Here is a 26,198-nt window from a genome sequence, read left to right as displayed (position 1 = left end):
TCGGGACCATCATTGAGCAAGTCCATGCCTCCCATTACCAACCTCATTTTCTTTCTGCTGGCACATCATATGCACCGTGAGGTAATCCAACCTCGGAAATGCCGACCTATCGACTACAAACCCTCAATCTTCATGAATATCTTACCACCCATTGACTCGCGGATCCCGACGTTGGTCCAATCGTCTTGAGTGCCAAGACCAGCACTCACACCATGTACAAGTGTGACCATGTAACGAAATGACCCTGCCGTCCGCCATGCCTCTATCGCGATGATCCCTTCTTTGCCTCGCGATATTTCCCCGGAAATCTCTGACTCTAGTCGCCCCTAACCGCCCCCTCCCCCAGATCAACATTCAGTCCATCCCCACACGCCAGCCCAAGCTTGCCGCTGCCAGCGCGACCAGATCCCCGTCCTTTTTGTGCTTCGCGACGTGGGAAGCGCGGGGTAGCAGCGTAGTATTCTGCCCAAGCTAGTCCGACTCTCCCCCAGACCGGGCCGCCACGGACCTCTCCAGGGTGCATGCTTCACGGTCGTTGGCCGGCGCCATCGACGGCGCGGCATCTCGTGCTCCAGTCCATCTCACATCTCACGCCGACCCTGGTTCTGGGGGTGGGTTCCATGGAGAATTTCAAGCGATGGGGCACCAAGGGCTCGCCTATATAATACGACGGAGCAGCCCACGAGTCTTGGATCCAGATAGACCCTGACGAAGCAACCTCTCCTCCACCCGAGAAGCGAATTTTCTCTCGTCTCCGGCTTACTCGGTCTCTCAGCGAGTTCGACTGCGCAGCTTGAAGTCTAGTCAACTATTCAGGCAGAGTGTTTCACTCTACATCATCGCCATCATGGGTTGGAGCACCCACGCCTCCGGGACTCTTGATCCCCCCGAGGTTCGCAACTGGCGCATCCATCTTGTCGCCCTTGTCGCCTCCTGCTCTGCTCTCGCCAGTATGTTAAGCCAATCTTTGCGTCGTCTACAACAGGCAGGCCTTGCCATTTAGTGCCATGCTGACAGCATTTAGTGGGTTACGATACGGCCGTCATCGGCGGCACCATGGCGCTTGACTCGTTCCGCCGCGACTTCGACCTCGCTGGCAAGTCCCAATCTCACCGTGATACTGTCCAAGGCAACATTGTCTCTACCTTCCAAGCCGGCTGCTTCTTCGGCGCACTTCTCACGTTCCCGCTTGCCGAGAAATGGGGTCGTCGCAAGACCGTCATGCTCGCCGCTCTCGTCTTCCTCATCGGAGGTACTCTCATGACCGCCGCCCACGGCAAGCTCGAAATGATCATTGCAGGCCGCGCCGTCGCCGGTCTCGGCATTGGCGCTTCTTCTCTCGTCGTCCCCGTCTACATTGCCGAAACAGCACCGCCGTCTATTCGTGGTCGACTCGTCGGTATCTTCGAAATTGCTTCCCAAGGCGGCGGCATGCTGGGCTTTTGGATCAACTACGCAACAGACCAGACTATCGACGTTGAATCGCAAGCCCAATGGATCATCCCCCTCGCTCTGCAGCTGGTTCCCGGTGTCGGTCTATTCTTCGGCATGTGGTGGTGTCCCGAGTCTCCCCGCTGGCTCGCCAGAGGTGACGACTTTGAAGGCGCCGAGCGTATCCTCTGCAGACTGCGCGGCCTCGACCGCGACCACGAATACGTCCGCCGCGAGATGGGCGAGATCCGCCAGCAGGTTGAGGAGCGATCGACTATGCGCATGAGCAAGAAGCAGCAGTTCAAGAAGCTTTTCCAGAAGGGCACACGAAACCGCATGGGCATTGGCATGGCGCTCATGTTCCTCCAGAGTTTCACCGGCGTCAACATCATCACCTACTACGCACCCCGTATCTTCGAGACGCTTGGCGTGTCCGGTACTTCGTTGCGCCTGTTCTCGACCGGCTTCTACGGCATTGCCAAGACGCTCGGCATGATCTGCTTTACCTTCTACGTCGTCGAAAAGGTCGGTCGTCGCAAGGGCCTCATCTGGGGTGCCGCACTCGGCTGCATTCCCATGTGGTACATTGGCGGCTACGTTATGAGGGCCGATCCCGCTGGCGCTGCCGCCGCCGGTGTCGTCAACCGCGATGCCTGGGGCTACCTCGCCATGGTCTGCGTCTATGTCAACGGCTTCATCATTTGTGCCACGTGGCAAGGCATCACCTGGACTTATTGTTCCGAGATCTTCCCCCTCGACATCCGTATGCTCTGCGTCGCCATCACCACCGCCGACACCTGGCTCGGTTCCTTCATCATTGCGCGCTCGACGCCCTACATGATTTCTGATCTCGGCTATGGTGCCTATTTCTTCTTCAGCGCCATTCTTGTCTGCATGGGTATTTGGGCCTTCATTTTCGTTCCTGAGACCAAGGGTAAGCTGTTCCACCTCCTCGCGTTGTACCATTACTCGGTGCTAACTTTGACCTCCAGGAATTACTCTCGAGGAGATGGATGCTCTCTTCATGAAGCCCATGCACAAGGCCGTCTGGGCCCAGCTGCGCGGCAAGGAGCTCGTGCCCGAGCGAACCGATTCCGTCTCCGACGAGAAGAAGTACATCGAGTCAGAGCAGTTCGAGAGGAAGGAGTAACGCAATGTTTCGTGAGAAGGGCAGGACTAGGTAGCGCTGGCGGGAGGTAGTGCATGTTTGAGTTTTATTGCGAGATCTGTGAACGAGCCACGACAAAGCTACGTAGTCGGATATACACAGCACTGCCAGCAGCGGGCAGTGCGTAACGAAGATATGAGGAAACACTTCAGAATGTACACCACGACAGCCACGTGACATCACGTCTACTGAACACACGCCCAACTATTCTCGTCCTTGACGTCGCCGGGACCCTGATACACGTTGCGCGCGGGCCAGCGGCAGTGTCGCCGTTTGTAATCAACCCCAGCGCTCTGCGTACCGTTGATAAAGGCAGTTCCGACCACATACTCCGGCGCGATGCCCTTCTCCACCCATTGCACCATGGCCATCAGAACGTTCTCTTCAGGCTCGAGGCTGGCTGGCGGGGTGAATCCTCCGTTGCCGATGTTGCTGGCACCAGGTCCACCGAAGCAGTGCGCCATGCCCGAAACGCGGAAGAAGCGATAAAACTCATCCAACTCGGGAGGAGAAAGCCCCATGGTTTGCGAAACATGCTCGTAGTATCGAGGTGAGTTCTCGCTGGTGATGATACCGTCAGTCAGGCCGTGGTAGTGAAGCAGCTTGCCGCCCTTCCTCTGGAACGCTGAAAGGTCGCCCTCCCACGTGTCAATGTTGAAGAGGTTGAGGTGCGAAGCGACAGTAAAGTCCTCCCTCTTCAACGTCAGGGGATCCCAGCTCGAGTCGTTGAAGACAGCGTACTTCCACCAGTCTGACGCACCAAAAGGTTTGCCGTTGAACATGGCGAAGACAGCCTCGGTGGACTCGCCGCCGGGTTGCATGCCAGGATAGACAAAGCTCCCTTCGACGTCGCGTAGAGGAGAGTAGATGCTTCGCACCGTATTTGCTTGTGTTTGCGTCAGGCATATGGGGCTATTTTGACCCTCGGCGCAGAGTAGATCAGATGGATCATAGTTGCAAAGGTCTGGAGACTCCAGAATCCCATCGACAGCGCCGTCAAGGTGATCGCACTGCTTCAGAATGTCCTTCGTGATCAAGGGCCATACACTAAATGGCACAAAGGTATCGGCGGTCGGTGGACCGGTCAAGGGATAGAAGAATGAACTCCAGGACGTAAGATTGTTGAAAGAAAATGCCGGAGCGCCTGCAACGATGCCGTCAAAATCGTCAGGGAAGCTCTGGGCCTCCTTGAAACCCTGACGTCCACCCGTAGAGCAGCCTAGGTAGTAGCTTTTTGTGTGGGGTCTGCCATAGAAGGTTCTGGAGACTTGCTTGCCGAGGACGACACCAGTATGTAGCGCACGGTAGGCATAGTCCTCTACAACATCGAGCTGAGTAAATGTCGATCCATCTCCGCCGTCGTGTCCGTTGTTAGTACCGACAGTTGCGAAACCCAGTGAGGTGGCGTACTGGATGTCTTCGTATTGAATGCACCCTCCCAGACCACCATTGCCGGTACTCAGAAATCTCCCAGACCAGTCCAGCGGCAGCCAAGTCTCCATTTTGATACCCGATTGAGCAGAGGTTGCCACCTCGGCCGTAACACGGCAGAGATCGACGGTAACATTTTGAGAGGTGCGACCACAGCTTGGCACGGCATTTGGGAAGAGGAGTGTAGTTCCTGCAGGCACAAACTCCGTTGATGTCGTGTTGGAGTTTGGAATCTTGAGAAATGCTGGCAAGTTCCGACATCGTTCCTTAAATACAGCGGCATTATTGATAGGGGGGTTGCATGTCGCTTCTGCCAACCCAACCAACGAGAGGATTAGGTGACCAGATCGAACCATGCTGCCTAAACTGTTTCAAAAGAATGAATTGATTTTCAAGGTTGATCTTAAGCCTGAGCAGAGAGATGGGTAGAGAGTTATACGCGAAATAGCATACACCAGGAGCAGGCGAATCACTTGGCATCCGAAAAGATCCTGCCTTTATATCACTGGTAATCCCATTTTAACCCGGCATACCATTTGATCAACCAGAAATGTCAGGTACTTCATATGGATTGCCTTGTATCTATGCCGAGTCTCAGGAGAAATCGGAAGGGGCGTTTTTGGAAGCGGGGAGTTGGCTGACGACGCCCTGGTTCGGTAGTTGCAATTTGGCGGCAGCACTGCTCAATCAGGCTAGGGCGAGTTTCGTGTGTTGCTGGCGGTCAATACCCCACGGCAAGCTAAACTCAGTGGAGTTTCGTTGGAGTCCCTAATAATTACTCCGAGAACAAAGGACTGGGCGTGGAGGAGAAACCCCTACTGGGGGCTTGTGTTCACATGATGTTCCCGTAAAACTTGGTAGGAGGGTTCGCTGCCCGAGCCTCCTCATGGACTGATACGAATTCTCTCAGATGACAGCCAAACTGCGCTTGATTCACGATTCGATGGACCGAACAGCTAGGTAGACGAATCTTTCAGACGTGACTTTGGTCGAGCAAGAAGAGCGGTGCTACTGCAGCTGCAATCGAGGGTTCTCGCCCAGACACTGACACAAACCGGGGCTTTTGCTTTCTCTTGTCATGACATGCAGTGTGCCATGACTCGAGACGTGCGGAGATCAGTATGCATCTCACAGACCAGGGCTCAATACCACATATGTTAGCATGAGCCGTAGCCGGCCGTCACAAACCTGGACAATTACATTTGGTCTGGCTGCAAGCCACGATACTGCTTTCGTAGCCAGACTCGGCATGTGCAGCAGCATATATCGTAGAAATCGGCAGTCGTGGTCCAACGGATTCAGCCGAAAGCGAATCCGACTCAACGAGGGGTAGAAAGTCCGGGGAAGCCAAGTCGTTCGGTAATTGCGGCAGAAGTCCAGCCACTATTGGTACGATCTCAATAGGGCTGGCGCTGCGCATCGAAATCAACAGAATGCACCCAGTCCTTTGATGAGCGGGGTTGGTAAGACGCGATCTTTACGTGACGTTGACCGATTTGTCAGGTAATTCGCTGCGATCCCTGGACATCACGATCAAACTGCTACATGAATCCACATAATAAGCCAGGATTTCACAGCAGACACACTCAATTACGAGCGCATATCATGCCAATCAAACCTTTCAAGTATTATCAAGCATTGGTCACTGGCTTAAAGTAATGACCTCAATTTATTGGAGCAGCTTTACGAGTTCTAGATGCCTCATAATGGACACAGTATGTAGTAAATTTCGATCATTTTCTTTTCTTTCTTTGTTGATAGATTTAGTGGTGGAATGAAATCGCGGCGCGTTGTGTGGCAGTGCCAGCCGTCTTCAATGAACACACTTCAACCCAATGTCCTATCCTGCGTGCTACGATTGATTTCGGGCTTGCATACCTCTCATCCGGTTCGGAGTAGAGACCTCTCCATCAAAAACAAGGTTACACCATTTTGACGTCAAAATAGGGCAATCCGAGGCAGCGACAGTCGATTCCGGGTACATGACATCACTTCCGGCGCCTTACCCCACACTATGGGTCGGCAATGTTTCAGCCGCTTTCGGCGTCGGACTCGAACTTCGCACGCGACGTCCTGTTAGCATCTAAATCTCAATCTCAATCTCTCTCTTCATCGATTGATACGATACCAGAAACCACGATCCACGTACAAGAATTATGTCTGTTACATCTCCATCTGCGAAGCGAACGAAGACGGCCAAGGATGTCTCCTACAGCCTCGTCTACTGGCCTGGCGTTCCCGGGCGGGGAGAGCATGTTCGCCTCGTCCTTGAAGAAGCCGGAGCCTCATACACAGACACAGCAGCAGCTGAGAATGGAGTCGACGAGGTGTTGAAGCATACCGCCGACACCAACACAGGGGACGCCTCGAATCCTCCTCCTTTCGCACCGCCAATCCTGATACACGGCGACCTTCTCATCGCACAGGTGCCCAACATTCTCCAGTATCTCGGAGTCCGTCACGGCCTAGCCCCCAAGCCCGGAGATGAGAATGACGGAGTTTATCACGTCAACCAGCTGGCTCTTACAGCTCTAGATGGCCTGAGCAACGAGGTCCACGACACACATCACCCCATCGCTATGGGCCTCACTTATGAGGACCAGAAGGAGGAATCGAAGAAAAGGGCAAAGGATTACGTTGAAATCAGACTTCCTAAATTCCTTGGCTACTTTGAGCGCGTGCTCAAGGGTGAGGCCAGTGGAGAGGGACCGTGGCTATATGGCGGATCGCTCACGTACGCTGATCTGGTCTTATTCCAAGTGGGTTCAATTTCGTTCGACTGAAATCCGGCTGCTAATCGTATGCCAGTGCATTGACGGCGTCAAATTCGCCTTCCCCAAGGCATTGACCAAACTGCAGGACAGTAACAAATACAATGGAGTTTTTAAGCTCTACGATGCTGTCAAGGAACGCCCCAACATCAAGGAATACCTTAAAAGTGAGAGAAGGCAGAAGTACGCAGACGGCATCTACAGGCACTACCCAGAGCTCGACTCAGAGTAGCATGACCAAGGCTTCTGGCCCCAAATCAGTAGACTCAAAGTTCCATTGCACACAGTAACCTACCCATTTGATTCGCTAAATAATGGGACAACAACTTCCAGGCTACTCTAGCTCTGCTTCCTTTCGATTTATTTCAGTTTCTGGGACTGGCGATAGACAGGTGCCTTATTAGACTTCAGCATGCTCGGTAATCATCCATGGCTTATGGCAACCTTGTAAAGGAATGGTCATGACAAAGTAGAAACTCGCTCTATGTCTGTCCTAATAAATTGATGCAATATCCCTAGGCACCATCGACGAGTTTCATCTTGCCAATTACACCTTCAAAACTTCCACCGCCAATAGTTTTCAGAGGCGCCTCAATGCCAATATACGTCCACACATTCTTGTCCCCCTCCCAGCCAAGTATTGTCAGAAACTCCATCGGCCCCTCACCTACATCGAGATACGTACTTTTGCCTTTCCCTGCGAGACTTGCCTCTGTCCACTCGCCGATAGGGAACGTATAGTTCAAGGCATACGCACTCTCTCCCGAGAATAGCATCACAGCGTTCGAGGTGCCATTCCCGAACCATAGTTCGCTATCTCTGCCTCTCAGAATAGGTCCTTTGGCGTCACTGGTTGGTTTGATTCTGAAGCTCAGAGTATAGTTTCGGCCTTTAGAGTCGAGGGGCGTAGTCACTTCGCACCCAGGCTGTAGAATGATTCCTTCGCCTGAATTGAAACATGTCGAATCCGCATGGTAGTTGTTTCCAGACGCATCTTTGTACTTGCCGTTGCAGCGACGACCTTTGACAAAGTCGTAATCCAGAATGGTAGGGCCGACTGAGGGAATACGCCGATCAAGGTTCTGTCCAGGAGCGTGGGGCTGGAGGACAGTATACAAGTCGGCATAGTCTTCGCGAGAGAGCCTGCTGCCCCACTGCTGATTTGCTACTGCTGCAATGCCGTCTTTCCATTGGTAGTAGGCCTCGAGGACTGTTGTCGCGTTCGGTCCGAAGTCGTTCCATTGGGCAGCAATGTGGCCTAGAATATTTGGATCGTCAAGAGGAGCATTGTTGGTCGCATTATTGTTATCGAAGATGTTCGGATAGAACGGGCCACCCTCGGGATTGCCGCCGAAGATGAAATCAAGGTTGAGCTCTTGAGGGTACGGCTCCGACCACTTACCCACTATGTAGGCTCGGTCGCCGGAGTTGAGAATCTTGTAGCCATTTTGAAGGAAGTCCCAGCGTGGGTTGGCTTCCCAGGGTGCCCAGTGCTGGATCGAGACCTCTTTATCTGTGTTGCCACCTTGGCGGGGAGGGAAAGTTCCCCAAATCCTGGTTTGCTGGCCAGACTTCGCAACGATGAAGTCGTTGATCTCCTGGACGAAGCGGGTGTATTCGGAGGCCAGAAACTCGTCGGACAGTGTTGGGTGCCGATATTCGTCAGCTCCCATGTGAACAACCTTTGTGTGGAACCATGGCAGAAAGACCTCCCAGATCGCCTTGACCGTCGGTATTGTATCCGGGTGTGATATGTTGAGCAGACTCATGTCAGTAGGAAGAGCAATCTCAGGCTTCCATTGAGAGATGACCAAAGCATGCCCTGGCGCTTCAATCTCAGGAAGAATTGTCACTCCACGAGAAGCGCAGGTGTACTGCAGGCGATCAAACTCCTCCCGAGTGTAAGATTCATTCCGGCGGGTGTTGAGGCCTTCTACAGCCGGATCATCCGACCAAAGTCGGAAGGCGGCATAGAGCCCCTGCTGGTGCTCGTAGCTATACAAACGGACGTTGTTCCAAAGGTTGTCGCTAAGGTGCATGTGCCAGGTATTCTGCTTGTAAAAAGACATGTACGCGCACATTTCCTCCAAAAACTCAACCGGGTAATAGTGTCGGGCGACGTCAAGCTAGAAATAAAATCAGCAAGGAGAGTATCATATTGGCCATCAGCACCCACCATCATCCCCCGCGTGGCCCAGCCAGGGTTATCTACGACCCGCCCAAGGGGAGCCGTCCCAGTGCCATTTGCCACAAGATGTTGAAGGAGTGTACGGGTGCCCCACCAGACACCGAGTGGGCTTGCACCGGTTATGGTAATGCCAGTAGGAAAGAATTCCAGTGAATAGCCCTCTGATGTAGGTCGCCCAGCTACGTCGAGAAAGTCGCTTGGGTCTCCTATGGTTAAAAAAATAGCTGATGAGTTAGTTGAACCGGCAATTTCAACTGACAGTCTCCAATCGAGAACTGAAGCTAAATCCTGCGAGAATGTGTCGGCGAACTCCGCGAGGGTTGGAGGGATAAGTGTTGCGCCGTCCTCATCGCGAGAATTTGCAAACTTGTTATCAACAATGATATTGGACAAGCTCAACACATCCAAAGTCCCATCGCCTGTCGAGCTGAATACGACACTAGGAATAACGGAGAGCTGGGCACAGATTGCCTGGATGAAAGCTAAGATCACAAGGCTGATGATGTCCATGTTGATTTGCTATTTCCTGGAGCTGGTTAACTAGGACCTTAACAAACGTCTAGCGGACTTTGGAGTTTTTATCATTGCGAGATCTGAACCCCAGCCTTGGCATCGCGTCGCCATTCCTGATTCGGGCTTTGATTTCCAGCGGAAAGACGTGAAGAAGAGAACTTGTGGCGACGTCGATGAGTCGTAGTCCAAGCTGCACCCAGCAATAAAACAGGGGTCACGTAGCAATGCGCTGGAAGATAAAGCTCCACGGGCGCCAAGTGGTCTCCAACAACCGAGCGGCCGCATCGGCAACGTTACAAGTGCACCTGACGTGTTGACAGACGGCGAAGCACGCAGATGCTACTGCGGATCCAGCTGGAGATGCGCCGTGGCCGTTGAGTACTCGATGTGCCTGGGTGAAAAGCCCGATTCCGAGGCCAGTGCTGGGTTCATACTTGTGATAAGGTTAGGTAGGGTGAAGATCATCACTGGTTAGAGGTGGTGTCGCTGCATGAATCTCCATTCCGGTCACGACCTAACAGGGTATAATTCCGGGAAAGCATGGTATGCCCTTGCTGAACCTTGGCTACCCCTCACGAGCAGGCGGAGGTCAGTATATGGCGGTATCAGCACAGCTGAGACTGCGTGGGCTGGGCGTCTGCAATCGCTCGTCGTGATGCAGATCGATCTCGAGGTGCAACCTTGTACTGCCTTCGAACTAGAGATGTGTCCTCTACAATAGGCCATGGAGAACGAATCAGGCGCCCATACGAGGGGAAAGAACGCTCACACGTTTCTTCATCAATTGTGCATATTGATTATCTACATCGCAGCCTGGGCATGAGCAGGTACACGTCAATTCTGTGTCTTACTCGCTGTCTGGATATATCCAAACACAAGTGCTGCTAAGATGCCAATTGCTCCCACATCCGTGGCTTGGCCACTATACGAATGGGAAACAGACGCGCACTTGCGATTCAATCAGGATACAGGCCATACTTTCATCCAAGGGTGGAGCGTTCAGCTATGTGCTGCCTGCCATCCTTGGATTTCGCTCAGCGTCAGAACATAATCGCTGCCGTAAACCTGTGTATGGCTGTTAGCAAAGCGTTCAGCAATTCTGCAGCTCTTTCGGCCAATTCTTACCTCACGAAGAACATCGAGGCTGTTCCACGCAGGATCGTTGATGAAGGGCGAGGTCCACACGGCGAACCATAGCCAGTGAGCCTCGTAAAGTTGTAGAAGATCGGGAAGCGGCGCGGCGCCAACCTCCGATGCCGCAATCAGCTTCTTATCGTTGCCTAGCTCGACGAGCTGATTGTACAAGCCGGACATGGGCTGTGACGTCAATTAGCCTGGTTTCTCTCCCGCTTGCAGTTCCTCAACTTACGCCGTTGCCCTGGGAGTAGACGTCTGCGCTGAGGATGTCGATCGTCGCGTCACCTGGGTACCAGTCCGCCTCAACAGAGTTCCACACCCAGATCAAGTTGTTGATACCGTGGTGGTTGACGAGGCGCTCATACAGAATGTTCCACAGCTTCTTGACGGGCTCGGGGCCCTGGGCACCCCACCAGAACCACTTGCCCTCGGCTTCGTGAAGTGGGCGCCAGAGTACGGGAACACCAGCATCCTCGAGCCTCTTGAGTTGAACAGCGATGGCATCAATGTCACGGATCAGAAGCGTGTAGTTGGCGTTGGTTGTGTCGGCCAAAGCAGTAGCCACGTTGAAGTCAGTGGCAGCCGTGTAGAAACCGCTCCACCAGCGTTGCTCCGGGGTGTCGTACAAACCAACGGGCGCGTTCCAGTGCCAAAGCACCGAGACAATACCGCCGCGGTTGTGGAACTCGATGGCGTCCTCGACAGTGGTAGCGACCTGGCCCTGACGCTCGACACGGGAAGGAGAGTAGTCCATGAGGTCAACCGCGAGAAGAGCCGGGGTCTCGCCAGTCTGCTGCTGGAGCCAGTCGGCCCATTCGAGCTCCTGTTGACCTGAGAGGATCTTCTTGCCGTAGATGGAGCGGAGGTAGCTGTAGAGGGCCTTGGTCGGGGCGTCGGCATTGGGGTTCACGAGGTTGGCGTTGACGTTGTGCGGTCCGCGAGGGGCAGTGGGTGCAATGGTGATCGAGTCGATGAGGTACCTATCTATCTGCTTAGTGCAAAACACCATCAAGAGATCGGATGGGACTCACCATCCCCAGTGGGTCAGGATGTCAATAGTGTTGTCGCCAGCATTCAAAAGCACCTGTCCGCCAGCAGCATTCTGGAAGTCAGTGGTCTCGGGAAGGTAGACCTGCTCAGTGCCGCCGTTGTTGAGGACAATGTTGGTATACTTGTTGCCGTAGATACCGGCGTAGCGGATGGTAAGGTCGTAGAGGCCTTGCTTCGCGCTCGTAACAGTGAAGGTGAGCTTGTCGTTGGGTCCCTCGAAGCCAGTTACGTAGCCAGTGCCTGAGACGTCGTGTCAGCAGAAGAATCTTGTCTACTCTCTATTCCTAAGTGGAAGGCATCTGCTCACCAGTGAAACCAGCGAGTTCGGTCGCGACCCTTGTGCTGCCGACTAGTGTAGCATCTTCGGCCTCATACACTTTTGTCGCGTTCCCCGTGCCAGGCTCCTCGGGCTGCTGAGGGCATCGCTTGACGATTGCCGCCGCGGCGAGCGCGAACTGGAGGTAGAAAGCAATTGACCGCATGGCTCAGTGATGAAAATCGACTCGTCAAGTCTGGTTCGGCTAGAAGATCCGTCCCTGCACCCCGGGCTTGGGTGGCAGTAGGCCGCCCGTCTACCAGCCTGTCCTTATATGCCATGGAACGAGATGGCGCGATGGGGTGCGTGGTAATTAGCTCAGAGATCATCTGCAATTATTGGAAAACGGGCGGGACGTCGGACCCGGGCGCGGATTCGGCTGTCGCGGAGGGGGAGGCTCCGGCATACTGGGTAGCGGGTGCTGGGGTGATGCGGGGATGCGATGATGAAAACGCACGGAAGTCGCCCAAGTAAGGTTGATTTCGAGCTCGAAAGAGGGTCTGTCAATTAAAAGTGATCCGCTTTGTGCCTGTCAGGGCCACGGAGCCGTATGCCGTCGGGGTTGTCGGATGCTGAGTCGCGAGGTCTCGGCATTGTGTAACACTGCTCGTGGACGTCAGGTCCCATTATACGGATCACCGTTAAAGATCTTCTTTGGTCAAAACACTACCAACCGTCCTCTCTAACGCGAGGAAGATTCCTCGTCATCATGCGACGCTCTATTTAGAGTCCAATGTGCCGGATGGCAATGATGACCCCAGCCGCCACCACCTACATTCGATCATGCTGATTCTTTTTTTAAAAGGATCGGAAACACATTTTCACCCTTGCTCAAGCTAATTGCTATGGGGCTACTGATTGCTTGATACGCTGGTCTCCATCACGAGCTATCCGCACCCGTTTGCACATCGAGCGCCTTGTTCTGCTGGCCTTGTATTCGAATACATACGCGACTGTACAATCCCCTTTTCAACACGCCACGAATGAAAGCCTAGGTTGATGGATCAATCATATCGTTGTCCTCGTATGACTTTGCATATGATTCAAGTCGAAGTAAATGACGGAATGCAATCTAATTCACTCGTCCGCGAATGCTTTCTATGCTTCAGCGTTGTCTCGCTGACCGTTGACATCGTCGTCACCTGTATGTAAATCAACTTTGATAATTAACCTATGAGAAGATCTAAGACACATGACGCATAGCTTCATGAGCAGACTCGGTGGTCGTTTGGCAATGCCTTTATTGCGAGATCAGGACATTGTTTGGGTCTTCAAACGCTTCCGCGACTAGTTCACAAGCCTGCGCAGGCCGCGAGGCTTTTGATACTTGAAGCTCAGGCAACGTCATGCATCAGACTCATATTCCAAGTCTGTAGAGGGGGGGAGACCCTACGGTCCTTATCCGGTATGAGTATATGCAGATCGTGTAGCAACATGAATCGTGCCTCTACTGTCTGTGTCATCGTTATATCTCATTACCGCCCCGGCCCCAAAAGAAAGGTTTCCTCCTACAATGAAGGTTGTTGCAGACCGCTCATACATAAGAGCACGATTCGTGATTCAATCGCACGTCATCCATCGGCATCAGGGTTAATTGCTTGCAAGAGTGATGCAAACCAATCCCACCGACCCAACTCTATGACTTCGGATGCACTGGTCCAATCTGACTTCGACCCCCGCGGGCTATCAAGGCCATGTTGTCAGCTTCAGCGGGCTAAGCCGTGCATCTTAGTCAGCCCGAGAGAGAATGAACTTCAGCTTCTGAAGCCACGATAGTGCGTCAAAGAGGGGACATTGCAAACCAATCACAGCCAGGCCCTCATTGCATTGCTGGCTCGCAGATACCGAGGTATAAAGTCGCAGTACCCCAGCTCCCGGCGACAGAGCTGAAACCGCGTTGTCAACCTACAGTCACTAACCAACGCTTGCTCTGCGTTTTCGTCCGCTTTTGAGGACAGCTTCTCGCTGAACAGTGCAGCGACCGACATGGCTTCCACATCAGCCCCCGCGCAAGGGTTCCCTGGCGTTCCCTTTGAAAGAGTCGTCGGGGAAACCTGGAAAGTCAATCCGATGCCGAATCCTATCGTTTCAAAGTGGACACTGGACCTATCACAGAGCGACGTCACCAAACTTCTCAAGGGGTTTCAGCCGCTCTCCATGGAAGATCGCTGGATGAGCCGGGCAGAAGGACCAGACGCCGACGGCATCTTCCTGGTGTCACTTTATCGCAGCTGGACCGCGAATCAGCAATTCCAGATCAAGGGCCGAATCTCGTCTCAGCAGGGTGCACAGTCAAAGGCCTCGGGCTACCGAGCTCAGATCGAGGAGTTGACTTGGGATAACGGCCAGGCGACCTCGACAGAGGCAGCAGCCAAGGACATGGCGATCTCCGTCATGAGGTGGATTCTCGAGTGTGACCTGGAGCACCTGTCTTAGAGGCGCGCTTTGCTGAGGTGTGTGTCTCGTATGAATTCGCACATGCTGGCTTGAATAAGTTGCGGTCTATTTACAATGTTCCGATGAGCAAATGCATCTCATGCCTGCTCTCCGCTGGGAGGCACCTGGACCTCACCGATGGGGCGCGGCTCCCCAAAGCTTGGCACGTTGTTCTCGTCAAAGGTGACAATGTGAGCCGATGTGAACCTATCCCCTCCGCAGGAACCACCAGCCTGCTTCGTGGCGTGGAAAGCGTTCCAAATTTCTGTGCCATCGGGAGACGTGAAAAATGAGTTGTGCGCCGTGCCGTAAAGACCGTTAGCCTGTGCGAAGACCGGGCCCGTCTTGTCCCAAGATGAGGCCAGCAGAGGGTCGCCACCGTTCCAGTGGAGGAGACCCAGGGAGTAATTGGGCGTTCCGCAGTTGGACCCAGAGTAGCAAAGCCAGAGATCGTCCCCGTGAACAAGGGGCTGGATAGGGGTCAGCTGACGGGTCGTGGCGGTGTCGGGGTAGACTGCGAGCACTTACGTGAGGGGCCTCGTTGACACCGACCAAATCGGCCTGCGGAATCGAAGCTGCTCCCGTGACGTTCCGCTCCCACGGCTGATCGGGAATGGAAATGACATGCCACGCGCCGACCGTCCACTCATGCGTGTCGAGCGTCGTGATGGCCAGCGCCTGGTTGAACTCTTTGTCACGGATACTCAGCACATGGTAGCGCCCGAAACCCGGTACCTCGAGAAAGGTGCCGTCGATGCTGAAGGCAAAGTTATCGTCGCGACCGCCGCGCTGCCCTTCTGGGGGGATCAGATCGGCGAGATGCTCAAACTCGCAGTCGTAGGGCCCGGCACTGTCGCAGCCCCGCAGGACCCTCGTGCTGCAGCTGTCACAGCAGGGCTGAGCCGAGTCGCAGCTCGAGTAGAACATGTACCAGACATTGTCAATATGATGAAGCTCTGGGGCCCACATGTTGGCGTTGCGCGTGGTGTTTGTGTCTGTCCATACTGTTCGCTGCTCGCCGTCGATCAGGCCGTTGAGCGTCTTTGATCGAACAATGGTTATCTTATCGTAGGAGGTGAATGTTCTGTGATGCGGTCAGCAAGCCTGTTCGCCGAGACCATGAGAAAGTGAGAATTTCGCACAGGTAGTACACCCCATCTGCCGTCACCAGAGAAGGATCGGGGGCCGGAGCACGGATAGGGTTTTCAAAGGCCAACGAGCTGCTCGCAAGAAGAACGCTCTGGAATAGGGTTGATTTCCAGCTGACGAACATGATTATGGGGCTTGACGATGGGCGCTTCTACAGAGTTCGACAACGAATGCACTGCCAAATATTTGGTCAACTGCGGGTGGAAGGAAGACATGGCCGTTTTTAAGCATAGGTTCTCGTCCGAGACTATTGCCACGACTCCGAACACACCCAGGAATGCATCTCTTCCGCACCAATCTACGATGAGCGCTTCACATGGCCGGATCTTCACGATCCAAGCCCATAGGAGCCGAGTCGAGCTTCGCGGGGTAGGTGCAGGCCTCTGACGACAAAGCCAACCTCTCGACTCGAAGCAGACGCTGCATTTCGGCATTCGACCCAGAATGCGGGGGACAGTCGGAATATTCTGGGGTAAAGGACGGCATTGATCATCGCGCTGCCTCGTAAGTCTCCATTCAGCTGGATGCGCGCCAATGGCATCAATGGCGATCCCTGCTGTCCTGCTGAATCGGTCTTGGCATCGTGCACGAGTTGTAGGTCTAATAGACACGTCGTTGATGACGTGAATGAGTGCAAAAGCAGTGCAAACTCTAGCCTTTGACTACATGGGTCTCATCAAACAGAAGATGTTTATCGCTGCTGGGGCCTGTATTCTTTCGAGAACACACACTCCCAGACTCCAGGAATAGGGGCAACGTGATTACCTAAGGCACCTTAAGACGACGAGCATTGCGATGCCCAATAACAGGCTCGAGACAGGGATTCAAAGCCGGAGTCTGAAACGAGGCATCGCCCAAGCTCCTTTTCCAAGGCCTCCGCATTGTCACGGCGCGAGGCCACCGACTGATAAAGAGCGCATTGTCGGAAAGGAAGCGCCGCCGGTCCAGTTGGGGTGTCGAACACTCAGATGCCAGTGCGGCACCCCTTTTGTCTCTTGTTTGTCCCCGTGAAAGGATCGTTGGTGTTTGGCCCTGGCTTGGCCTTGTCCTCGATCCCCGTGCCCGGAAAACACATGCCAAGGGCGCATTCGGTTCATTCGACTGCGGGTAAAGGGACGGTCTGCCATGCGAGCTGTAGAGTGTGCCATGCAACTCTGAGTCCACGATGCTAGCTCTCCTGGGGCTCGTACAGCCACAACCCCTTGGGTTCATCCGACTGACCCATCCCCATGCAAATCGAAGAGCACTGCGATTGTCTGGCATGTCATCCTGTCTTCGTCCGACAAGGAAATTCATGCGCGGACCAGGTCGGCATCGCTACCGAATCCACCAAAGCAATGTGACGCGAGGGAGCAATCTAGCTGACAGAAGCCCCGGCCTGGGCCTCCGTTGGCCCTCTATCATTGATGAAACCACTCTCGCTACCTTGGCATCTGCTGACTTACATTGTTGGGCAACGCTCTACAAGATAGCCTCATGAAAGGTCCTATCCAATCACCAGACGAACCTGTGCGCCCGGCGATGTGACTGACGGCTCCGAGACAGAAATTCCAAAGCGCCGGCTCGCCACGTCGCACGCACGCCGCCCAACGCAACAAACTCCCGCAAGCCATGGCACGTATCGCCATCGCAATTGGCCACCCCCTGACGTTTCAACCACCTTGTTCATCACCCCACCACGACCACAAGCCCACCCCCCTTGTCCTGCCGCGTGCGTGCTCTTCGTCTTGCCCCGATCAGGCCCAGATCCGCTGGCGCTCTCCCGCTGTCCCTTGGCTCAGCACCTCTGAAGCCTGCCATTCGTCGATCCCCGTTTCACGCTCACCTCCCCGAGGGGGCTTGTCTGCCGTCCCGCGGGGGTCCTCCGAGATGACTTTGCAATGCATCGGTCTGGGCTGGACTTGTTGGGCCAGGAAGAAAGGGAAGGGGGTTGAGAAATGCGAGCTTGGGCGTTCCTGTTCGGGAGAGTGAAGCGTTTCCGCTGGCTTGGTCTGATCTGGCGTTTCGACGGCATTGTCGTCGGTTGGTTCTGTTTACACATATATATGGTGACCTCCATCTAAATGTCGGGGCGAACCCCCTACTTCGACCCTCGGATCTTTCATCCCATCCTCGTGTTCCGCTGGGCATCCTCACCATCTCGAGCTCGCTGGACGTGCCATTCCTTTCACGTCGCGCCTGACATTCTTTTAAGCGCACCAAGTTGTGTATCCCTTCATTTTCTTTTCTATTCCCTCACTCATTGCGTTTTGCCAGCCCAGACACCCTCTTGCGGCACTTGACCCTTCACCAAACCAACATTGCTCACTTTCAGCGTTCAACGAGCACCCGCCACTATGCGCTTCGTCCTCCTGCCAACGGTCCTGGCAGCCCTGCCCCTGGCGGCAGCCTGGACGGCGCCGACGTATGGCGGCTTCGAGCAGCTCTGGTCGGAAGAGTTCACAGGCGCGGCCGGCGACCGCGTCGACGGCAAGACGTGGAACTACATGACGGACATCCACGTCAACAACGAGCTGCAAAAGTACACTGAGGACTCGCGCAACGTGCAGATCTCAGGCGGCGGCACCGTGCAGCTCGTGCCGTGGCGCGACGCGCGCGGGCAGTGGACGAGCGGGCGCATCGAGAGCAAGTACGTCTTCACGCCGCAGGCGGGGCGCGTGACGTTCGCCGAGGCGACGCTGCGGTTCGGGGCCAACGACGCGGCGACGCGGCAGGGGCTGTGGCCGGCGTTCTGGATGCTGGGGGACGCGATGCGGCACGGCGTCGACTGGCCGGCGTGCGGCGAGATTGACATACTCGAGCGCGTCAACGGCGCGGCTGAGGTGACGGGGACGGTGCACTGCGACCGCGAGGGCGGCGGCGCGTGCAACACGCCGACGGGCATCGGGGCGCCGACGGCGCTGCCGGACGGGGACTGGCATGCGTGGCGGCTCGAGTTTGACCGCACGGCGCCGGACTGGCGCGTCCAGACCATCACCTGGTTCCGCGACGGCCAGCAGTTTCACCAGGTCAGCGGCGCGAGGATCGGCAGCGAGGGCATCTGGAAGGCGCTGTGTCAGTCGCCCGTCTACTTCATCTTGAACGTCGCCGTCGGCGGGACCCTGGTAAGTCACTCGCTGCAACGACCTTGCGCAGTGCAAGATAGAAGTTTGTGACTAACACGTGGATAGCCTGGAGATCCTAACGACCAGACGCTTGGTGGCTACGGTGCCATGATGGAGGTTGCCTACGTCGCCGTCTACCGTTCGCAGGACCTGGGCTAGAAGCCTGCTCTTGCGTTGGAGGTTGTGCAGGATGGGCGGACGCTGGCATCCGCACTCTTGCACACGTACACACAAGCGCACGTATACACATGTTTTCAGCACATATGCCGGCTCCAGCGGAGTCTTTTTCCAGATACCCCCTTTTTTTCCCCTTTGAAACAAGAAGTCCAATTTAGTCCAAGGCCAGAACATGATGTTTTTCGCTTATCCCTATGGTTTGCCCACATAATTCATGCCTCATGCCTCATACCTCGTGCCTCATGCCTCATCCTCGTAGAACACGAGGCACCGCACCTCGATGCTCTGCCGCCCCTTGGCCCCCTCAGGCGTCTGGGGATCGACAAACGCCGTGTGCGGTGTGTAGTCAGCGCGGCCCGGCTTGCCGCGCGGGCGCCCCTGGCTCCGCGAGTCAAAGCACTTGATGAACATGGCCTCGTCGGGCGTCATGTCCTTGACGTAGAAGAACTTGTGGGCGTCGCTCGGCGCGACGGCAAACGTCTCGCCGCGGGCGGCATAGCCGTCGGTCGAGTCGACGGTCGCGGCGTCGGGCAGAGCCTCCTTGCCGCGGTCATCGCCGTCGTCGTCGGCGCCGGCGCGCACGGGGTACAGCAGGTCAACCTTGACGAGGTCGTCGGGTTGCGTGGTGCGCCAGTCGACAACGGCCAGCGGGAAGTCGCTCGCAGGGTGGCCGATGGGCCGCCAGACGTTGATGATCTGGTAGCGGCCCTGCAGCAGGCGGTCTGCGTCGGCAGGGTCCTCGACGTGGCGCCGCACGCGCGCCTCGGCGGCCCAGGGCGTCTGGTCGACGTGCAGCTGCTGCACGGGCTGGCGGGCGGCGCCCTCGACGCGACGGCGGATGGTGTGGTCGAAGATGACGACCCTGGCGACGCCTGGCAACTTTGCGCGCAGCAGGGCCTCGACCTCGGCGTAGTAGGGCCCACGCACGGCGGCGTCGTCGGTGAAGGTCTTCTCAAGCGAGGGCGCGTGGTAGACGCCAAAGCCGGCGGTTTCCGTGGAGAAGCTGTCGAGCCCGGCCGCGCGCATGTCGGCGACGGAACGCTGGCGCTCCACCCTCTGGAAGGACGTCTTGTCGACGTCGACCTTGCCCCACGGCTTGCCGGTGAAGGAGTCAAGGTCGATGTACTTGAAGGTGCCGGTCGTCATGGCGGCGGCTGTGCTGTTGCTCGCCGATCTGGCTTGTGGTTGGGATCTGGCGAGGCTGGTGAATCTGGGCGCTGCGATGCTGGTCCCTGATGCTCGTCTCACGGACAATGGAATGGTATTGCAGGAGAGTTGGCGTACTGTCTTGATGACTCGATGCATGCTCTGACTACTTCACATAGGGCACTTGTCGATGAGGGCATACGTTGATCCAAGGAGGCATGGAGGGAAGGCATGCGGCTGCGCGGGGTTCTTAAACCCCCTTCGGACACAGCGGCATCTCGACGCGGAAAGGGAAACCCGCTGATTACATCATCACCTTCGACTTGGGAAGTGGCGGGCCTGCCTTTTTCGTCGTCTCACGCATCGCCCTTGCCCATTCGGCGATTGCTCATCGGCCGGGCTTTGGTCATTGGTAAGCCCTCGCCCCATCATTGGCATGCACGCCCCGTGTTGCCCCAGGTTGCTTGCCTGTCGGTCAGTCATCGATCAATGGTGATGGCTGAATAACGTCGACGTGACTTGACCTCTGCCCGACGTGGGGGCTTTGTATCGTTCTGACGCAACCCGCGAGTACCAGCGGCAGGCGTCCACTCCACTCACTTCACATGAGAGGCAAGCAAATCCTGGTATGCGCCAGTCAGCAAGCACTACACTCAACGAGCCATGCACGACAACAAGTAAGAACCACGAGGATGCGGAAGAACATGATCATGAGAACCAGTCAATAATTGAGGCCGTAGCCATCAGAGTAAAATTATGCGTTCGCCGCCTCGGGGTCTGTATGCCCCGATTACTCCATGGAGTGGCCGTTCAATCATGTCCCCAAACGCCCTTGATGAATGCCCTCAATAGAGCTACAAACCAGCCCATCCGCTTTCAAGTTCATGAAAACCATCCAAGTACTCAAAATACAGAGGGGGGTATAGTGCTAAGCCAATGACAAGATGCAGTACAAACAAACATATGCTTTTCCTTCTCTCCCTATCCGTGTCCATGAGAACATTTCGTCTCATTATCGTTTCGTCATGTGCATCCATGTGGGACGCAATGCCAAATGGGCTCCATGTGTCCAACATGACGTGTATTCATGCCCTTGGCTCGGGGCTCGTCCGGAGCGCATCGAGCATCTCCAGCGCCTCGTAGTCGATGGGCTGCGCGTTGGGGTACGCCGGCGGGCTCGGAGGCACGTCGCTGTAGACCGGCGGCGCCTCGTTGTCCCAGCTGACGCCGAGACCGGCGCACTCGGTGAGCATAATGTGGTACTGCATGCGCAGGATGCGGCCCGTGCCCGTCTGCGCGGCGAGGTGCGGCTTGCCGGCGGGCGCCCACTCCTTGCTGACGACCATCTCGATCATGAGCGCGTGCGAAACCGAGGTGCCGTCAAGCGAGCGGCTGTCGCAGGCAAAGCCCGGTGTGCCGTTCTTCGAAGACGCGAGGAGCGACGCCGCGACGCCGTACTCAAACCCAAACTCGACGTGGCCGTCTGTGGCCGTGTAATCCGACTTCCAGCCGTCGTGCATGTGCCTCTCGCCGAGGACACGCGTCTCGGTGCGCGACGCACCCTTTTGCGCAACCGGGGCTGAGCCCTCTGCAGGGGTGGTAGGCTGGTGCTTCTTGCAAGCGGGGGCGACCGTCTTGATCGTCTCCTCGAGCTTCCACGTGATCTTCTTGAGCTTCCAGTACTCCACCGTCTTGGTGGCGTCATTGACCGTCGTGAGACCGTCGAGGCGGAGCTGGACGGCGTGCTGCGATCCGGTCGAGTGGATAATCTGGTCGTAGTCGGCGCCAGCCTTGATGTTGGTGGGCGGGAACACGCGGACCGAGTGGTGGGGCGTGTCTGGCTGCACGAGGGAGCGCTTGACGTCGAAATCCTTCCAGAACTTGATCGGCAGCGCAGAGATCCTGGCGTTCTTGGCCAGGGTCACCTCCGACTTGAACTCGTAGGCAATCGACACGAGAGGGGTGTCGAGGCTGGCGGGCAGGTGACCTTCGAGAAGGATGGAGAAGGGGTACTGGTGCCTGCCCTTGCGCAGGGTGGTGGGGTGGCTGAGAAATGTCCACTTCTTGAGCTCCGTGTACTGGTCTAGGCAGTCGGCGCAGTTGGCCATGAAAGGCTTCTTCTGGTGCACGTGGATGTTGAGGGCCGCGGAGAAGTTCTCAATCTCGAGGTGCTCGTCCTTGACCTCAATGATCATCTGGCCCGACACAAGGGCGCCCGAAGACGACTCGGCGTCCCCGAAGAAGATGATTGGCGGGCTCTCAATCTTCCAATCGAGCGCGGCATGTGGGTTCTCGTGGATCTCCCTACTGCGGCCAAACGGCAGGGAGATGCGGTGGTTGGTCTTGTCCTTCTTGTGGCTCTTGAGCATCTTGTCCTTTTCTTTGCGCTCCCTCTTGGCCAGCTCTTTCTTTTCCTTGACGGGAGCAGGCTCAGGTGCATACATCAGGTACGGAATCTCGTCGTACTGCTCGGACAGGCTGGGGTCGTAGGAGGGGAAGCGCTCAATGCGACGTCGCACGGGGGCTTGTTGCTGGGGCCGGATGGATGACTTGATCGTGTTGACAGCAGCGGCAGAAAACGTCTCAGTGGAAGACCGCAGGAAATCTGCGACTCTGTGGGGCATGGTGACGGCGATGGTTGCGCTGGTGCTGGCACTGGACTGGATTTCCCCGGATTCTATTCTTGGCGGTGATGAAGTCCCTGAGGGAAAAATCTCGAAATGAGGAGTCGGTATGATGTGATGTGGCGTGTATTTGACTGCTCTGATTGCTCAGGTCCGACAAGGGAGAGAGCAAGGCGGAGGAGCTGGCGATGGAGGGGGCGGGGCCGCTTCAGTGGAAGAGCTCAGCTGATCGAGCAGGCGAGGATCGAGGGTTGAGGGCGATGGTATGCTGCTCTGTCTTGTGCCGTCGTCAGGCGAGCAACAGACCCATTCAGCCCGCTAGTTGGTCTGGAAAGCTTGCTTGAGGATTTCCGGTGCAGCGATTGCGGGGTAGTCGCCGGGGCAGGCAGGGCGATGAAGTTTCGACGTGTCCAGCTGACGGGGTAAAATTTGCGCCCCTGCAGGACTAGTTGGTGTCTGGGGCTTTGGGGCTGCAGCGACAGCGTTGCTAGGTCGGGCGGTCGGGGTCGTGAGGTGGGCAAAGAAGGTCGCAATGCTCGTGGGACCCTGAAGAGAGACGCTGCTGGTGTCGTCTGGCGAGCCGTAAAGAAAACGGTTCGAGAGAACGCTTTGCGCAAGGCGGTTCTGATGGAGGGGTAATAAACCGGGGGGCCGTGTAAGTGAGCAAGCAGGCTTGCGCGATGCTGGGTGCAGATGCAGCTGGTACGGTGGAGAAAGCAGGCAATGGAAGGTGATGGGAACGGTATCGTAAGGTCGTCGAGGCTCAACGCAACGTGGAGGGCAGAGCTCAGAAGGTGAATAGATGAAGAACGAGAACAACCTATATGGCGTCAAGGGCAGACGTCAAACATTATTAGTATTCGTCTGAAGCTCGCCATGTCGTGATGCCCGGTGGTTTTCATAGAGTAATTATGTGTCATGAATTGGTTCCCCTGGTCTGCTCCGTGTATGCGCTTTCGAATGACACGGCTCGGTTTGGGCCGTTGCTGCTTCCTCGACACGCACTGGGGGGGCGTGCTCAAGGGAGTCCTGGGGCGTGCCTGCACTTTGCTTCCCACTGCCCGCTTATACACTCCACTACTTGGGGACTCACTGCCCACAGCCCACAGGAACCATGTGGCCTGTGGCAGGGGCTGGGGGGAGGGATGTTTTTTTTCTTGTGGTGGCACCTGACCTGGCCCAAACGGCCCCTTTCCTGACGTGCTCCAGGGCTTGGAGCTCGAACCTCAAGGGGCAGTCGCCGTCGTCGAGAACAAGTGCCAGGCTGTATTGTGTCTGGTCTGTGTGTCAGGCAAGGGACAGGCAAGTCCAGGATTCCAGCCCTCGTGCTCTGCCCCGCCTCTCCTACCTACTCCAACACGCCTAATTAACTGGGCATCTTTGTCTGTCTCTGGCCATTCCGTCTTCTCACGACAGTGCCCCATGCTCCGTCAGAACCGTCAGACCCGTCCACAAGACGGGGTTGCAGGGAGGACAGAGTTTGGGCTTGAAGAAGCGACGGCACAATGCAGAGGGCGTGACGGGCGGGGAGTACCGCAACACACCGCTAACGTGCATGCATGGATGGCCCGAATTGCGCGAGGTTGAGGGCCCATGGCGGCGTCGCAAACGGCTGGAAAAGACTTTGTGCATTAAGGATGTGGCACGACGGACCGTCCACTGCCTATCCGTCTCCTGTCTTGTTGGGCCTGACCGTCTGAACCACACCGATCTGCCACAACATCTGCAACCGGGAACCTTGGTAGCCAGCCGAGCCGCTGGCCACGCAACCGCGCGGTGATGGCGTGTGATGCAATTGTCCGGATGGGATGGCGCGATGCCTTGTGTCGATGAGGGCGTGTGGTTGGTGTACATGGTAAAGGAGGGAGGGGTCCTGGGGCTGCTTTGCTGCTGATGCTCCGTGAGCACAGGGGCCAACGTAGGCATGCCCACTGTATTTCGTCAGCACGTCTGGGTCTTCGCAGTCGTCATGCCATCGCCATGCCCCAACGTCGCTCGACTGGTCGAGCCCGGAGCAAGCTCCTGTACAGTGGTGGGCACATGTAGAGAGGTCAGGGTAGCTTGGTCACGCAGGTCCGTCGCATGATCCTGTCGTGATTAAGGCCCAGGCGATCGCCGCCGGTGGACTGCGTTGCTGGTGCGCTGTGGTACTGTAGCCCAGCGACTGAGTAGCATGCTCAACCATCGCCTGGTCACCAGGTACGATGCGGGGTAGCTGCACCACCGCTGGGCTTGCCGCAAGTGAACTGTGCTTCCAAGACGGAAGAGCAAGCACAAAATCGACAACCTATCTGAGTCACAGCTTGGATTACCAATTGACTCGCCGAAGCTGTACAGAAGACCTTGATGGCCCAGTGTGTGTGCGTGTGTCGTGAGGGATTCCGTTACCTTATCCACCGTCTGTCCTCCGTCATTGACAACATTCAACACACTCGCGATGCCTACGGTGTTGTGGACCCACGTTGCTGAGCACCTCATCCAGAGGAATGCTGTGAAGCATGATGGATGGACACGCCCCGGGTGCCAGCCGAGCGTGCCCGGGTACGATGCAGCGTGTCCAAGGTCTCTCGTACAGTAAGAGGACCCCAGAAGAAAATTCTCAATCACGAGGGCGGCTGTCCGCAATCCGCGATGGGTCCCCTTCCCCACCATGTGCGCGTCCAGAAGCGTCGAGCCCAGCCAGTCCTTTGACCCAGGTGTTCCCCTTCTGGGCTTTTGTCGTCAGAAATTTTCTTACGTCCATCCCTCCCAAGCCGCCCAAGCTCCCAGCTGAGCCCGCGGTGGGTTGTGAGCACGTCCTCCACACCTTCTCGCCTGCTGGTACCTGATCACCGACAGTAGCAGCGATCACAACATGGAAATGGCAAAATTTTTTCTCTCCTCTGCTCAGGACCGGCCGGAGTGGGGATGCATGATTCATGGAGGGGCGCGCACATGCTCTCAAGTCGAATCATCCTCGCACAAGCTCTTGGGAGTGGATGGCAATGCGACCATGTAGCTTTTTCCTGCCTTGGAAGGTGAAGCTGTCGTTGCATAGTGTTCGGTGCCTTTTCTTCCTACCTAGGTGCCTTGCCTGCCTTATTACTTCTTGTTGTTAGTGACTGCCTTCCTTCCTGCCTGCCCACCTGTCTTGCCATGTACATGTACTTCCTGTGTAGAGTGGCTGCCTTACTTTCTGCCTTCCGTGTGTACCGTATGCTTGCACTGGAGAAATGGAAAGGGCCCCAAAAAAAGCCCCGTCATCCAAAACCTTGATGCCAGTGTCTAACCTGTTTAGGACACTGAAGATCACACCTTGCAGGCGATCCTTCCCCAGATAATGATGTCAAACGGGTAGGTACTGCCAGTCAGTCAGCGTCTCGTTGCCGGGAACGAACCTCCGGCCTGGTACTGCCAAATCGTGACGGCGTCTTCGGTGAAGGCAGTGGCGGATGTTTTGCCCGCAGTGCCTGACAGTTCAATTCTCGGCGTGCGGTATTCTGAGCTTCATGGAGACCATTGATGTTAACGTTCTTCTGTTGATTCACCACATCCAATACTGCCTTGTCGATCGTGCG

General features: G+C 56.0%; 10 protein-coding genes across 10 annotated transcripts; 4 read left to right on the top strand and 6 right to left on the bottom strand.

Annotated features, from left to right (window-relative positions):
- Positions 1-847: 847 nt before the first annotated feature.
- Positions 848-2,581, top strand: D7B24_005424 (uncharacterized protein; the record flags this gene model as incomplete). Its single annotated transcript, XM_028639580.1, has 3 exons — positions 848-950; positions 1,025-2,365; positions 2,424-2,581. The coding sequence occupies 3 exons, from the start codon at positions 848-850 to the stop codon at positions 2,579-2,581; spliced, it is 1,602 nt and encodes a 533-aa protein (XP_028496101.1).
- A 203-nt stretch (positions 2,582-2,784) lies between these two features.
- On the bottom strand, positions 2,785-4,101 carry FAEB-2_2 (Tannase and feruloyl esterase; the record flags this gene model as incomplete). Its single annotated transcript, XM_028639579.1, has 1 exon — positions 2,785-4,101. One exon carries the CDS (start codon positions 4,099-4,101, stop codon positions 2,785-2,787), a length of 1,317 nt encoding a protein of 438 aa, XP_028496100.1.
- A 2,085-nt stretch (positions 4,102-6,186) lies between these two features.
- D7B24_005422 (uncharacterized protein) lies at positions 6,187-7,033 on the top strand (the record flags this gene model as incomplete). Its single annotated transcript, XM_028639578.1, has 2 exons — positions 6,187-6,789; positions 6,839-7,033. 2 exons carry the CDS (start codon positions 6,187-6,189, stop codon positions 7,031-7,033), a joined length of 798 nt encoding a protein of 265 aa, XP_028496099.1.
- A 283-nt stretch (positions 7,034-7,316) lies between these two features.
- On the bottom strand, positions 7,317-8,840 carry D7B24_005421 (uncharacterized protein; the record flags this gene model as incomplete). Its single annotated transcript, XM_028639577.1, has 1 exon — positions 7,317-8,840. The coding sequence occupies one exon, from the start codon at positions 8,838-8,840 to the stop codon at positions 7,317-7,319; it is 1,524 nt and encodes a 507-aa protein (XP_028496098.1).
- Positions 8,841-10,501: 1,661 nt separating this feature from the next.
- Positions 10,502-12,171, bottom strand: D7B24_005420 (uncharacterized protein; the record flags this gene model as incomplete). Its single annotated transcript, XM_028639576.1, has 5 exons — positions 10,502-10,567; positions 10,628-10,819; positions 10,872-11,619; positions 11,671-11,929; positions 11,997-12,171. 5 exons carry the CDS (start codon positions 12,169-12,171, stop codon positions 10,502-10,504), a joined length of 1,440 nt encoding a protein of 479 aa, XP_028496097.1.
- A 1,820-nt stretch (positions 12,172-13,991) lies between these two features.
- On the top strand, positions 13,992-14,441 carry D7B24_005419 (uncharacterized protein; the record flags this gene model as incomplete). Its single annotated transcript, XM_028639575.1, has 1 exon — positions 13,992-14,441. One exon carries the CDS (start codon positions 13,992-13,994, stop codon positions 14,439-14,441), a length of 450 nt encoding a protein of 149 aa, XP_028496096.1.
- A 98-nt stretch (positions 14,442-14,539) lies between these two features.
- D7B24_005418 (uncharacterized protein) lies at positions 14,540-15,714 on the bottom strand (the record flags this gene model as incomplete). The annotated part of the gene is made up of 3 exons (XM_028639574.1): positions 14,540-14,911; positions 14,970-15,525; positions 15,584-15,714. 3 exons carry the CDS (start codon positions 15,712-15,714, stop codon positions 14,540-14,542), a joined length of 1,059 nt encoding a protein of 352 aa, XP_028496095.1.
- A 2,212-nt stretch (positions 15,715-17,926) lies between these two features.
- On the top strand, positions 17,927-18,853 carry D7B24_005417 (uncharacterized protein; the record flags this gene model as incomplete). Its single annotated transcript, XM_028639573.1, has 2 exons — positions 17,927-18,694; positions 18,761-18,853. The coding sequence occupies 2 exons, from the start codon at positions 17,927-17,929 to the stop codon at positions 18,851-18,853; spliced, it is 861 nt and encodes a 286-aa protein (XP_028496094.1).
- Positions 18,854-19,111: 258 nt separating this feature from the next.
- D7B24_005416 (uncharacterized protein) lies at positions 19,112-20,017 on the bottom strand (the record flags this gene model as incomplete). Its single annotated transcript, XM_028639572.1, has 1 exon — positions 19,112-20,017. One exon carries the CDS (start codon positions 20,015-20,017, stop codon positions 19,112-19,114), a length of 906 nt encoding a protein of 301 aa, XP_028496093.1.
- Positions 20,018-21,102: 1,085 nt separating this feature from the next.
- On the bottom strand, positions 21,103-22,641 carry D7B24_005415 (uncharacterized protein; the record flags this gene model as incomplete). Its single annotated transcript, XM_028639571.1, has 1 exon — positions 21,103-22,641. One exon carries the CDS (start codon positions 22,639-22,641, stop codon positions 21,103-21,105), a length of 1,539 nt encoding a protein of 512 aa, XP_028496092.1.
- Between the last annotated feature and the right edge of the window lie 3,557 nt (positions 22,642-26,198).

This window comes from Verticillium nonalfalfae, assembly GCF_003724135.2.
Source record: "Verticillium nonalfalfae strain VnAa140/NRRL 66861 chromosome Unknown scaffold_33, whole genome shotgun sequence".
Taxonomy (NCBI): domain Eukaryota; kingdom Fungi; phylum Ascomycota; class Sordariomycetes; order Glomerellales; family Plectosphaerellaceae; genus Verticillium; species Verticillium nonalfalfae.
This window is presented reverse-complemented; position numbering and strand designations above follow the sequence as displayed.